Source organism: Montipora capricornis, chromosome 14 (assembly GCF_036669925.1).
Source record: "Montipora capricornis isolate CH-2021 chromosome 14, ASM3666992v2, whole genome shotgun sequence".
In the NCBI taxonomy this organism is placed as follows: domain Eukaryota; kingdom Metazoa; phylum Cnidaria; class Anthozoa; order Scleractinia; family Acroporidae; genus Montipora; species Montipora capricornis.
In genome coordinates this window covers 33,045,057-33,060,056 of record NC_090896.1, presented here as the reverse complement: position 1 = coordinate 33,060,056, position 15,000 = coordinate 33,045,057, and the positions used below count along the sequence as shown (strand labels likewise).

Genomic DNA, 15,000 nt, shown 5'->3' with positions numbered 1-15,000 from the left:
GATGACGTCAGTTACCGGAAGTAACATTTCACTTCCTTAGCAACGCGCGAAAAATCCGTCCGTGGGCCCTTAAATGAAAACGTTGACAGTGAGAAACTTTATCTCTATTTTTAGCATTATGTTAATCAATTTCGTTAGTTCCCAGTCCGTTCAGTTATATTTTTTGAATTTAAATTTATCTGTAACTTCGTAATAATCACTTTTGATATGTTATAACATACGAAACGTTAAGTTTACAAAAAGTTATGCAGTTCAAGGAAATGTTTGTATCCGCTGTTTGCGTTTTATTCTTATTGAACAACAGTTTTCTTATTAACACAACACTCCTGAAATTTAAATAATTGACTTAGGCAGAGACTAGCAGTTCTTTTCGAGTGGCTTATATTCGGTCTTACAGCTGTAGAGATTGCTTCATTATCGTCGAAGTTGATTGAGGGTACATAAGGAAGCAAACTTCAGCCTTTTTGGTAAAATTTGCAAGTAACGATGTCGTGCCAGTATGGCAGCGTCTTACAAGGGAAGTTAAAATAGAAGTAGGAAGTGGAAAAGAGCGCAGTTCAGCGATGCATAAACGAATGAGGAAGTAATGCAAGGCGCCTCCTTTAGGCGCCTTCCTTGGAGATACATGTGCCAAGGCGATTGATACCATTTAGTCGAGAACAAACACATGACCTGTTAGGCAACCAAATCTCTATTTTGAGTAAAGAGCGGACTACCTTATTATAGGAAATTATCGCTCCCTAAAATTTACGGGAATCGTTAAAATTCGCGTTAATTTACATCGCGCTCATTATCTTGAGCGTTATTTTCCGCGACGTTAATTAAGTGCGCATGCAGCGTTAAAAAACCTTACTCACCCACTTTACATTGCGCGCCTTTGTTGTTGTTATCCGGAAATTTGGAGTGTGTACTTCCATATATGGGCAAGTATCGTTGAGTTATTTTTGCACTCGAGGGAAAAAATTAGAACAATTTTGTCAGGAAAATAAAATAAACACTTCGAAGATCCTCGAGGAGGATTATCCTGTGAAATTAAATGGATTTCCATCTCTTTGAAGCGAGGAGCTACGTCTGCAGTGAATTCAAGAGGGAAATACAGTTTCTACGAGTGGTACTAAGTTGCACTTGTTTGAACTTTTAACTTGACCTTAATTAATAAGCAGGCAACCCACATTTTTTTTATACCCAAGCAGTTCGCAATGGAAACAACAAGGCAAGATAGCTTAATTCGCTGCTAGCGTGGTATTTGGTAAATAAGCTTTATAATACGAGCGGTAAGCGATAAGCGAGTGCGAGTATAAAGTAAACTTAAGACAGTTTCTTCAGTGTGGCGCGCGCAATACACAGTTGTAGCATTAAATGAAATTCTCTTACTCTACGTTACTAGAATTTTCTTCTTTTTCAATTTTTCCTAGTCTTAAAACGGGTGTTGAATCAAACAACAACTTCTTCTTCCTGTAAATAAACACAAGCTGACCAGCTTCTGACCAAAAATAAAGATGTTACGCACACGCTTGCTTCCACAAAACGTAGTTTTATTACCAGCGAGAAAATGAAATGAACAGCAATGGATAACAGCTTTTTACTGATTGTGATGGGGATCAGTATTCTAATGTTTGCCGAAGATTTGCCTTGCCTCTTTGTTCAGTGCAGGCAGCCTGAGCGGTAGACACGCACAACAATATTTGAACAGAATTATCGATCCGACGGTGGATTTGCTGTTCGCGATTCCTTAAAATGTAGTCCAATAAGTTATTTTTTCATTTACCAGAAATGATAATACATTAATTCTCATCGTTCCAGTCGTTAATCGAGGAATTCCCAATTGCGGTACTTTTCGCTGTCATTAATATACATTATTCACGATAGCCGCCATGTTGGACTTGACTTTATCATTCAAATTATCTACACATTTCTGAGGGGGCAAACAACACAAGTTCTAGAGATTATCACGAACATCTTAGCCAAACAGATGGTTTGTTTCACGTTCATTAAATGTTTATCACCTAAATAGTAAAATAGAATGCTTACACAAGTTACTTCGATGTTTTTTAAGTGAAGAATGAGCAGATAACAAAGTAGAAAGTCAAAATGTCGGAGACAATCAAAAGATATAAAATTATTAAAAGGTGCTTAACTCTAAATTCAAAAATGTACTTTTACTAATGTAAATTCAATATTTCGACGAGCCGATTTTCCGCAATTTGCCTTTATTTCAATGTTTGCCCCCCAGCATAACACATGGCTAATTTGCATGACAATTTGAAAACCAAGATGGCGGCTATCGTGAATAAGGGCTATTCCAAGAGCACATGGTTCAACAACGATTCCATTTCCATTTTGCGAAGGGCAATTCATGCATAAATAATATTAGAAACTCAAATTCTAATTTACATAGCTTATTTTTCAATGCAAAACAGAATTACTGAAAGCCCATCTGATGTCCGATGGAAACAGTCATAGAAGTCAGAGTTTCGGGGGCCCTGAAAATGGCGACTGAAGTAATGTGGGCGCGCAATGTAAAGTGGGTGAGTAAGGTTCTTTAATTTCCGCGCTCTTAATTGCCAGTATTTTCACCCGAATTATGAAACCTTTCCAGACATTCATAACACCTAAAAAAACAATAAAATAAGGTACAAGCTTTCTTTCTTTCCGTTAACTCGTAAAATAATTAGAATTTTGAGGACTGTTTGTTGTCCAGAGGGCTCAGTTTTGTTCATTGATTTATTTTGCATCCAGTGTTGAATAATTTTTTTCCAGTGGTCACCACCAACTGTGTCTTAATCGCGTTAATTTCTTTTATTGTGAAATTCTACCTACTCCTTTGCGTTAATTGTCTTTATTTGAGAGTGGTTTTACATTCAATTTCCGTACGTGCCATTAATTTCCAATACCTTAAATTAATGGAGCGTTAATTTCCTATAATAAGGTAGGTTTGGTGCAAAATATCTTTTAGACTGCGCGCAGTCCCTTCGTATATCAGTCGAGCGGCCCGCTTTTCTGAGGCAGTCGTATTTGTCACGCAAACAAATAAAATGGCCGAGGGAGGCTTGGGACGAGAAGTGTACAAGCCTCCCTCGGTCGTTTTATTTGTTTGCGTGACAAAAGACGACTTCCTCAGAAAAGCGGGCCGCTCGACTGATTTACGAAGGGCTGCGCGCAGTATAAATATCTTTTGAAGAGATGTGTATCCCAAAGGGACAGCACTTTCCCAAAGAGAAAAAGGATTTTCACAATTTGCTCTCTGGTGGTAAAATTTGGCAACATTAAGTCTATATTTCTACGTATTAAAAACTCTCCAGGGACGGTACACTGAACGAATCGATAGGATGCCTTTTCTTTGAATGAAAGAACCCGAAAACTGCGATTGTACGCAACATTGTAGTTTTTGTAGTATTGTATTTGCAGGCCTTCCTCCACAGTAATGAATAAATAAGTATTCTGTTAATATAAAACCCAAAGGTGACCTCTTTGCTCGGAACCTTCGTATCAAGGAAATAGTGCGGCGGTTTATGAATAAAATCGGTTGATTTGAATCGTTGTTGGAATGCCACTGCTGTTGCATGAACTAAATCCAAAAATTCCCATCTATGTGTTAATTTTCACGCAAAGAGTAATACATATTCATTTCAGGGTTTGCTTTGTAAACAGTCAACTGCATGCGGTTGCCTTTTGTCTGTTGTGATTTTGGCCTTGTTATTTTTCGTTAGAAGTGTTACCTTCGGGTGATATTAGCCCGGCAATCACTCAGAAAGCTGCCCCTATAGACGAGTAAAATCGTCTGGCATTAGAAGAGTAAAATTTGTTAGTCTCTTTCTCAGGAGCGACATTATTAAGTTGCTTGTAAAACCGCTTCTTAGCTCATTGTCTTTCGGTTATGAACAAAGCAAATGCACTTCCATTTATCAAAGGTCAAATATCGAATCTATATCCAAGCACTTGATAATAAATAATGAGGGGCTCAGAAGAACAACGGCTTTCCCTGACTTCCTTAAGCCACGGTCATTATGCCTATTACAGTAATTCTTCACTGAGTTGAACAACGCTTAAACTCAGTCGTACGGGACATTATGAGGAATATGTACCGGCAGCATACCAGTGTCTCCTTGTTTAATGAGGACTGATATCAAATATATACTCGCTACTTTAGTAAAGTCAAGCAGTACTGGAAGTGTTATTAATGAAATGTGAAAAGAAGTATTAAAAAGCGGATTGTTACTAGAGCCGTGTCTCCATTCAAGCTCTGATACAACTTAAGCCCATGCAGCCTTTTTCTCTTACTTTGACACTCAGCTGCGTGTAAACGGCAGTTTCATAATTTCCCGTCAGATTCGATCTAAATTAATCCATCAATCAGTGTTACATCGGAATTTACCTCTTAAAATGCAAGCTGCAGAAATGTTACCAAGGTTTAGTCTTCGTTTTACTTCGTGTCCCCTTCTTTTCGTGTTCGCAGTTGTTTTTCTAGATTGTTCGATTCACAACGCAAACCAGACAACGTCATAAGGAACGTCTTTGCCCGGGGGGGGGGGGGGGGGGAATTCCCATATGATGCTCGTCGTCTCGCTTAGGGGTGTAAATTTTGGATTTTGGTCTCCCTTAGGGTGTTCTGGGCAAAGTGGCAATATTTTAAGCTTCCAAGGTCTCGTTTAGGGTTCCGCGAAGAGACACAGAATTACGCGAAGAGAAAGAGAAGTCAAATTTTCTTTTAAACTTGTTTTTAGGGGTCAAAATTTGCCTTTAAGCCGCGCCCAGACTGGTATCCTTTAGGGGTCACAAAAAGCTTGAGCCACGCCCAGATGGTCTCCTTTAGGTGTTAAATTCAAAATTTCCGACGAGCATCCCCGTCTTTTACACAGGGGAGTCCTCCCCCCCCCGGGTCTTTTGTCGCTGAAACGACGAAGTAAATATTTCACTGATGAATGAGGAAGTGGTTTCTGCTTGTAGTGAGAGAACCTACAATCCTCGACAAAATTGTCGACACATTGACAATTTCTACCTCCTATGCCGCATTTCTTGTGTCTTTTAGCCTTCTTAAACAATGTTCTAGCGTGATTCCCGGAATATTTAGGTACAAATTGTAGCTTGATTCCCGGGATATTTGGGTACAAATAGGCAACATTTCTTGTATCTTTTAGCCTTCTTAGGTAGTCCAATTCTCCGCCTGTCCTTTGAGTACAAATTGTGGCGTGACTCCCGGGATATTTAGGTACAAATAGGCAACATTGGGGCAGGGGGGTCTTTATATCAATAATTTAGAACATTATTCAAAGTACAGCGTTATCTTACACTTAAAAAGAACTGTTCAAACACAATGTTGCTGATTGTAGTTTCCAAAACATCTGTTATCCGGTTCCTAGATTGTTCGATTCACGTGACGCTAACCAGACATGACGTCATATGAAACTTCTCTTGTCGCTGAAAGGGCTAATTAAAAATTTCACTGATGAATGAGGAAGTGGTTTCTGCTTGTAGCGAGAGAACCTAATTTCCAAAATCTAAGATCTGTCATAGCCCGGTCTGCTAATTATATTTCCTATCATTAATGCCAAAGTTACACCCAAAAATGACAAAGATAAAGGAAGTTTTGTCTTTTTACCTAGGTCTAACTCGTATTTCCGTAACAGAAATGACGCACTACTATCCTTGCATCTATGTCACGTCACGTCTGTGTGACGTCTGTTCAGTCACGCGTCTTTTCTTCCTTCGAGCTCCTGATTGAGAATTCTATCGAGCTTTTGTATCATCTCATGGAGCGATATCGTTTGTGAGACAACCGATAATTAGGGCTAAAGCGTGTGCGATCGTGTTAATTGTGCTCTTCAGTTGTTCCTTGCGATGTGGGTTGAGCAAGTGGCAAAGCAATCTCGTTCCAGAGACCGCTTTTCTTCTAGTCAACACCAACAGCATGGACTCTGGGCCAAAGTGGGAGGTCCGCCTCGACTACGCAGACTCAGAAATCTGAAAAAAATGCGCATAAATTGGCCCTGAACAGAGTCTGTGTTCTTGGTGCTGACCAAAAAAAAAAAAAAGCGGGCTCTGGGAACGAAATTGGCAGCTAAGCCGCCATCCATCAATCGCGCATGCTCCATTGACTGCGTCAGTAAAGTCTCTTAGGTTGAATTCCGAAAGTTTGTCAGGGAAACAGATATAATTATGTAGAGCGGCCTTTCCTGATAGTCTGTCACAATGTACTTTAGTATACTTAAGCCGTCCGTCTCAACCAAGGCATTGCTTTTTTCTAGCTCTTTACACCTAAACGAGAAGAAAGAAATTATTGAACCCTTACATCTGATTTAAAGGAAACCTCTACTAAAAAGCATAAATAATCTTAAACCACAAAACGTAATGTTGACAATGAAAATTGTTCGAACTTTTTCTGATGAAAGCGTTTGTAATCTGAAATGAATAAATTTCAAAAACGCTTGTTTTGGTTTTCAAATTTCCTGGGCGCCGCTATCTTGAATAGTTGTGACAGGTCGCGGTTACCCCATTAGAGACGTTGCTTTAGCAACGGCGACAGCTATAGCTACGGCAACGACAACGCCACAAAGCAAGAAGGATGGAAAAATAATCGTGCTGCACTTGTAGCACCCATTTCACTGCATTTTTTTTGCCGTTTTCCACAAAACAACCGACCAAATTTCAGGTTTTGATGACAAAACCGTTTTTGTTTTTTCTCGTCACAGCTCTTACTATAGTTTCCCTTTTAGCGATAAACTGCTAGAGAAAGGCACAATTTGGAGACATGACTTCCTACATAAATTCCTATTATCTAAGGCGGCGATATTGTACTTGACACAAGCATGTGAGTCCATTGACGTTTGGATCAGGTCAAGTTTTAGGCCTCGGGTCACGACGAAACTCGTTTCTGCGCCGTGTGTGTCAAGGTAATTCCCTTGAAAATGACGTACTATCCAGATTTTTTTCAAACTTGGCGCAATTGATACTGAAATTAAAAAAAATGCAATGAAAAGATGGGGTCACCGTGTTCGTTTTCGCGCTGTATGCCCTTTATTCTAATTGTTTTTTACCGAATTACGCGAGAAGCGCTTTGCAAAACAAGGGCGAACTAAACGAACGAGAAATTGTCGAGGCGTTGTCCGAGGGAAGAGTATGGTAATTGCTCTCTTGCTCTCTTGGGCTGCCTGGAAAAGTATTGAGGCGCAAAGACCACGAAGTTAGGAGTTCTATCATTTGAATACGGCTTAAATGGGAATGAAAGAGTGTTACAGTAACATTTCAATCACTTACACTTTTTGTTTGCAACTTCTGGTCAAATATCTTTACAAGCTCGCCAAACGAGGGACGTTGTGAGGGATCTTGCTTCCAACAAGACACCATCATTTGATAGCTAAAAACAAGAAATGTCAAGTTAGCCTTAGACTTTGAGGGAGCTTTTGTTCCACAATCAAAAAAGTAATTGGCATATTTACGTGTCATCTGAGCACCCTTCTGGTTGTTTCAGCCTTTGTCCGGAGTTTAAGAAGTCCAAAATCTCGAGGCCTTTCAAAGCCGAATAAGGCATTTTTCCTCAAAGAAAGAAAAAAACAACAAAATAGAAACAGCAACAACAATAAGTACTCCAAAACCACTGGTGACACAGGGTTGGGTTATCTGCACTTCTTATCGAACAATATCTTGTTGGGTGGGGTAGGAAAGGGTGGCGGTAGAAGGCATTTGAGAAATAGACAACTTCGACGATACGGCAGCTTTTTTGAATTATATTGTTGCAATGGCTATAATCATATATTATGCGATGTTTATAACTGGAAGTGATAGATTCTCGAAATAAGGTGAGACGCTTCGTTACCCATATAAAAAGGTAACATTTGGGGACGTTATGTCGCAATACCTGGAAACCTCAGTGTTAAACTGCTTTGGCAGATAAACAACACTCTGTTAGGCAAAGAATGATGCTGGGTAAGGTATTGATCTGTAGTGGGTTAAGCGCTGACTCGAAATGGTTAGCTTTCATAAATTGTTCTTGCGACACCATAAACTTTAGTAAGATCGTTTGGTACTTTATGTACCGACAAAGCTAAGTCTCTCCTTATTTTGGAGTATGCATTCCAGTCCTACATACATACATACATACTTAATTGACCTCTCCCCATATGGGCTTAAGAGGGCAATGAATCAACGAAACAACAGAACACAACAACTACAACTGTTAAGAATCCCAACTGGCCGTAGGCAATCCAGTTGGCTATTTACAAAGTGCAGCTAGGAAGCTGCTCTTGAACCCGGGATCTCCGGATCTCAAGGCAAGCGCCCTAACCACTGGGCCACACTGCCTCCAGAAACCATTGAGTTTTCAGGGGGAAAATACAATTTATTTGCCCCTTGAGCATCCCATAATATCTTTTTAAAGAATAGAAATCGATATGGCTGCCGTATCGTTGAAGTAAATAAATTTCTACATTCTAATGAAACTGTGGTGCTGCGTCGGTGGTAGACTGAAACTGGAAAATTTGGTTTTATCAAACGTGTTGATAAATGTCGAATTACCACCGCGAACGGTTTGGAAAACTGACGTTTCAAGCGTTAGCCCCTCATCAGAGTGGATAGAGGAATTGTGGGTGTTGTTGGTTTTTATGCGGGTGGTGTAAAGATAGGACGCAAATTGTGATGTTGTGGTGTGAGTGTTTAGGAAGTTTAGTATGGCGAGCATCTGGTTTTGTCGCATCTGTCGTTTTTTTTTCTACATCTCGTAGGTGTTCGCGAAAGCGGCTCGCCAATCCTCTCCCTGTTTCTCCTATTTAGGTCTTCTTACATAGTGTGCAGGTTATGCAATAGATGACATTTGTGGAGATGCATGTAAAGTGGTCAGTGATTTTAACAGACCGATTCGGTCCTTAGATCTTCAACTATGTTAGAAATAAAAGAACAAGTTTTGCTTCGTGTGCGTGTACATTAAAAACGTTCCCAGTTGGTTGTCACACTTGAATGCGCTCCTATCTAGAAAGTTACCTATGTTTTTGTAGGGTTTGAATGAAATGAGTGGTGGTAAAGGAAATATATGTTTAGTTTCGGGATTATTGCGGAGAATTTTGAAGTTTTTGAGAATGACATTTTTGACTGCAAGGTTTTGTGAATGGTAGGTAAGGGTGAATGGAATTCTGTTGGTTTCTTCGTTCTGTGACGTTTGTAGTGCGGTTTCTCGATCGATTTCTTGGGCACGATGTTTGCCTTTGGTGACAGGGGAGTCAGGGTAGCCACGTTTTTTGAAAAACTGGCACATTTCCTCGCACTTCTGGGTAAAGTCGGTTTCGGTTTGAATCAGGTTTCCGAGCTCGGTCTTTTGACAGGACGTTGGTTGAAAAAAATATTTGAGTGCTTGACGGCCTTCATTGCTGGGGATTACGGTGTACAAAGATTTTATGTCCATAGTGAAAATGATTTTGTTTTCGCCTTTATCGTACAGCAAACAGCATAGGTCTGGCTGAAATTTGCGTTTCACCAGAAATCAAAGAAACTTGTTTGGTTTTAGCTCATTTCTTTCCTGATATCTACAAATATCAAGAGACTTCTCAAAAAACGTCACAAGATAAAATATGATAATATACATGCTGTTATACAAAGCAAATCTCTTGGCCTTCCCTAGCCTATTTTGGGGGAATGTCGCGTGTAATCTCCCCTCTAGTTCCAAAAACATTCCGGAAACGCTGAGAATATTATCTGAGACTATATATATAACTCCAATCGACGCGTTACATCCAAAAGCAACGTTAAGTGTGAAAAATAGTCGTTTTAGAGTCGTGAAAAACCAGCAAAGTAAAATATTTCTATGTACTCTAAACGTGACCAAATAGGGTCATAGCAGGATAACTCACGTCTCTAAGTACTGTTGCGTTACAAACTGCAGAGGCTGGCCTTCTTTTAAAGTTATGTCCTTTTTTGAAAATGGAAGAAGTCTCACCCAGGGATCGTAGCGTTGGGAAATTAACCCCGCGAAACTGACTGGAATATAAGTGCTCGTGCGAGTTTTGCACCTGACGAGGCAAAACACCAGACGCGCAACAGACCACAATACAATACAATACAGGGCCAATGAAACACAATCACAACAGAACAGAACTTTCAACAACAACTGTTAAGAATCCCAACTGGCCGGAGGCAAACCAGTTGGCTGTTTACAAGTGCAACTGAGAAGTTGAACCAGGGACAACCAAGAACAAATTCAACCAGTGGTCGGAACATGTTTAGAATCCAACTGAAGAGTTGGATCAATTATCCGACACTGGGATTTTACGCAGTGCTGGTTACGTCGGTAGAGAAATCAACTTTTCAAAGTACTTAATGTTCCTAAAAGTTTCTGCCTGGAAATGAAAAAAAATAATTACCTCCAGATGCAATCTCCCACAACACCACACCAAACGCCCACCTAACAGAAATGAAAATTATACCGCACGTCTACAACTATTGGTGAAAGTCAAAGCGCCGCTTTCGTATTTTTTTTTTCTTTAATCTAAAAAGGAGGTTAACCCACCTGAATCCTGGCTTAACATATATTATGTAAAATCTTCTTAACATTTTGGCTGTTGAAAAGGAGAAGTGATCCTCGCATTTATCTTTACAATTTGTTAAGCAATTGTCTCTTACTGACACCTGAAAATTTTAGGTTGGCTTCAACGACATTCGAAATCATATCCTCTGCGATGGCGGTGCAACGCTCTACCAAGTGGGCTATAAAGCTCCGGTCACTCAGTCGGGAGCAGGTCATTTTTTTGAGCGAAGGACTTGATGAATGAAACAAATTTATTATTTTGGGGTATCAGGGATATTCCCCTGTCAGGGCTCGCCTTTTGCCACCCCAACAAAAAACTCGATGGCTACACAAACTAATACGGCAGATACAGATATGAACAGTGATATGAATGAATGGATGCAATTTTTTCTTTGACACCGCTATGAAACTCACACGTCAGTCTTGACATTGAAAGGAAAATCCTCTATAGATTCCAACGCCATCCAGCGGACTGGCAGCATACCCTACGGAAGTTAAAAGACATGCGGCTTGTCGATTAAATACACATCGACGAGCTGGTGATGCGAAAGCAATCGAGGCATTCAAATTTAAATTTAATTCAAGTTTTCATTCTCATACCCCAGACATATGCTCGTATGCACCACTCTCGTAAATATCACGTGACATGCCAAAATCAGATACCATGGCAACATTATTCTTGTCGAGGAGGACATTTCGTGCAGCGAGGTCCCGATGAACACACTGCGAATCAACAAGGGCAAAGAAAAGTCAATAGAAGACATTTGATACGTATAAATAGATGGTTTTACCTGAGGTCAGAGCAGGCCAAAATTTTGTTGGGAATTTGACTCTATTATAATACAAAAGTTGCTATTTTTGTCTACCAATATGGCCATATCATCACGTGATTGGAAACAATCTATATGTTCATCAGACACAATATACGAAGTGTAACCACCTTCGACCGTTTGTAAGTAAAAGTCGACTGAACTTTCGACGTCATCATAATTGATAGACACTTACCACTTTGCTTGAAAGGTGCAACATTCCATTGGCCACGTCTCGTGCGATCTTGACTTTATCGGTTTCGGTAAAAGTCGCTTTTTTATTTCCAACATTGACGTATGGATTTGCACGATTTTCCTTCAGACGATCCAACAAGCAACCATTCTCCGCTAGGCGCACAACTACCAGTATCGGCTCTATTTAGAATGAAAACACCTAAGTCAATAATTAGCAACTTTTAAGACAAACGAAAGACTGAGCAATTAGTCTGAGATTGTCAATGATATGTTTAACGTTAACATTCATTACTTAAGATACATTCAAAGTGAGAAGGCAAAAATTTGCGCGAGCGTGCTAAAAGGACGCCAGTAATTCACAGTTAGGATGCAACTCTTTACAACCTCCAATACCTTTAGGACGCTGCTCTATTATGCTTCACGTCATGGACCATTGTTTCTTTTGTATTTCTTCTTTGTGTCCATTGTTTTCTGAACCAATCCCGAAAGTCCCTGCGAGAGCTAAATAGTGGCTGTGTTTTCACGAGCGGTTTTTCAGGTCGCTCAGCGAGTGACAAACGAAAATTCTGTGAAAGCAGTTCCTTTATCAACTTGCTTGAAGTTAAGTAACCCAGCAAATTAATAGAATTCTCATTCTTTCGGCTAATGAGGAGTCACTTGCTTTTATTGAAATGGGAAATACACTAGGAGTGCTATTTTTATTATTTTTATGACTGTATTGGCACATGCTCTCTCCTCATTTAATCTTACCCATGAGAACACGTATCATTTTTAAGTCGCTTAAGGAAGTCTGCAAACAAACCACTTTCAAGAATTTTAAGCGAAACAACGTTGTGGGAATCGGAATGAGTCCTATTTAGCACTTCCCTGTTGTTCATTACTGTATTTATTGTAAAAACGTGGCCCCTGTAATTGAGGAAACTTATCATAAACTTAAAAGTCACGTAGCACAAAGTTAGCCAGTCAGAATTAAGAGCGAAACCGATAGTCCATTTCCGAATTGCAAGTTTGATAGCGAGTTTCGGTGCGAAACCATTGTTTTTTTCAAGCAAATCAAACTCATTTTTGTTTAAAGGTTGCGCATCAAGACTCGCTCTGAAACAGAGGAAAACTGCAGTTCCGAAATGCGCTAAGTTATAAATTTCTCGCATCCACTTACACGCGCTTATCGCCGACTTCATGAATTTGCCTTGCGTTTGATCGACAGGTTAAAGGGAACCTCCTCTCCAACAAAAAAAAATGACTCAAACCCATAGAGAATATAGTTTACAATCAGTTTTCAAAGATAGCACTTGTATTTCAAATTAATGAATTTTAGAATCGCCGATTTTTGTTTTCAAATTTCCCGGGAGCCGCCATCTTAAATATCTAAGACTAAACAAAAGCTCTTATGTCAGAGGAAGTAACCGTAACACGTGACAGACCTAGATATTCAAGATGGCGGCGCCCATGAATAAGCGATTCTAAAATTCTTTTTTTCCTGTTACGAACACTATTTTGAGAAAATTGCAAACAATGATTCCGAAGTTTAAAGATTATCTTAAGAAGGACTGAAGGTTTCCTTTAATTGTCATTTTCTTACCCAATTGTCAGTCTTATTAAAGCATTGATTTTGCGTCACTAATCCGCATCAAAATAGAAAGATTTGTGTAAATGTTTGCCTGCCTATCTTTTAGTTTGTGCAATAAACTAAAGATCGCTCTAAGAACAAATTCTTACCTCCTGCCGTACATGCCCCCAAAAGACTGACAATATTAGGATGTTCACCAACTGTCACCATAATGTTCAGTTCGTTTATGAGGTCTCGCCTTTCTAGCTCTGTGGCACCCTCTGTCATTCAAATGAAAGGAGGTTGTTAGCGCAAAACCAGAACATGGCACTCCATAAAGATTGGTGTGACTTTATATCGCTTATCCATATTTGTGTTGTTCTTTTTGCCCTGGAATCCGTGGTTTTTATTCAGTACAAAGTCCGTATTCTTGGTTCAGTTTGTGTTGTAAAGCTTTTTCTCGGTCAGCTCATGCAATGTATGTTTTTAGTAGCCGTCTGCTTTCGGCGTGTTGAGTAATTTGGAAAGAACAAATTTAAGGTAGTTGCGATGGTTATATGTAAGCCTCCAGATGATCACCCACCAGATTGATTGGCGATAGTCATCATCAATTTCTACATTAAAAATTACTCATGGGCTCCAGGGGCGGGTCCAGGAGGAGAAGGGGAGGGGTGCACCCCCAAGGGATGGTGACGCTTTTTTTTTACTTCCGGAATACCCGTTTTATTAGAGTCGGGGTGGGGTTGCGGGGGGATATCGACCCTTGGGCTCCTGCTCTTGGCCAATTTCTAAGCTTTAGCCCAAGTTAAAAAATCTTGGATGAAGATAACGTCAGGTGATATGAGCTCCAAAGGGAGCAAGCTCTACCTTTAACCTTCTTTACTGCACAAGCTATGACTCCCTTTTCATTCTTCAGCTCTCCTTTATAAACTTCTCCAAAAGCCCCCTCTCCTAACTTCACTTCGAGGTGAATATGCAATCTTGGAAACTCGCGCCAACCGCCTTTCAAAGGCAACTCTATCTAAAAAGTAAAAAAGTATGTGGGTGTTTTACAACAAACAATTAATGTACTTGGATATGTATTCCTAAAACTAGTAATTGCAAAAATTGTATCGTTATTTCTATGCCTGGCTTTCAGCATCCGCGCCCTGATTGTATAGCGATTATTATGCAGCAGTACAGCTAGTACACGATCGACTGAATCCATGCAAATTAGTAATCGGCAAAACTACCGGCTTTAACGAAGTAGCTATAATCACTGACTATATAACGGCTATACCCTCGCCAACAAAATCGGCCATATATCGCCTCCAATCGGCTACATAATCGGCTATGTGATAGACCAAATAATCGATACATAACCGGCTCCACAATCGACTTCACAATCACTACAAAATCGCTTACGTAATCGCGGACACTACATAAACCGCTACATGAGTAATAATTCATCATTTCTGCGGTTTCACCAAATTTCAGGATACTCTCATGTTATGTTTTTTTAAATTTTTTTTCGGAATCCGTCAATTATTAAAAACAGAATAATGATAACTAAGTGAAACTTCAATCACATCTGGACTCACATTTTTCTGAATTCCAGATGGTGATTATATATTCTTGGAATTGGAGACCTGTTAATTTCTTTCATAGTTAAGATATGGAGATGGTTTCGAAATTTGACAAGTTTCTTCTACGTTTTCGTTCGCTATTTAGGCCCTGACCATGCACAAACCACACTCTTTTTCTAAAGCAAAGCCCATTAAAATGCCCCTGTGATAAAAAAAAGGAATCACTTGCTATTTTTCTTTAGATTTTGAAAGAAAAATTTTGAGCTTTGGTTTTTTATCCAAAGGCCGTTTACTTTGAGTGTAACTCTTGGAGGTAAGAATTTGTTCTTCATGGTCCGCCATTACTCACGTTCAAACCCCGACCGATTGGAC

General features: G+C 39.7%; 2 protein-coding genes across 3 annotated transcripts in view; both read right to left on the bottom strand.

Moving 5' to 3' along the window:
• Positions 1-4,511, bottom strand: part of LOC138032206 (uncharacterized) — a 124,286-nt gene extending 119,775 nt beyond the window's left edge. For both annotated transcript variants that reach the window (XM_068879824.1, XM_068879825.1), the window contains exon 1: positions 4,376-4,511. The gene's annotated coding sequence lies outside the window, so the exon portion shown is untranslated. The remainder of the gene's footprint in view (positions 1-4,375) is intronic.
• Positions 4,512-4,946: 435 nt separating this feature from the next.
• Positions 4,947-15,000, bottom strand: part of LOC138032209 (uncharacterized) — a 32,189-nt gene continuing 22,135 nt past the window's right edge. Inside the window, exons 13-21 of the mRNA XM_068879828.1 lie at positions 13,931-14,084; positions 13,234-13,344; positions 11,516-11,694; positions 11,111-11,233; positions 10,925-10,995; positions 10,347-10,387; positions 7,437-7,533; positions 7,255-7,354; positions 4,947-6,255 (exon numbers count right to left, since the gene is read on the bottom strand). Of these exons, the coding sequence (XP_068735929.1) occupies positions 6,250-6,255; positions 7,255-7,354; positions 7,437-7,533; positions 10,347-10,387; positions 10,925-10,995; positions 11,111-11,233; positions 11,516-11,694; positions 13,234-13,344; positions 13,931-14,084 (882 nt within the window). The 3' untranslated portion in view covers positions 4,947-6,249. The remainder of the gene's footprint in view (positions 6,256-7,254; positions 7,355-7,436; positions 7,534-10,346; positions 10,388-10,924; positions 10,996-11,110; positions 11,234-11,515; positions 11,695-13,233; positions 13,345-13,930; positions 14,085-15,000) is intronic.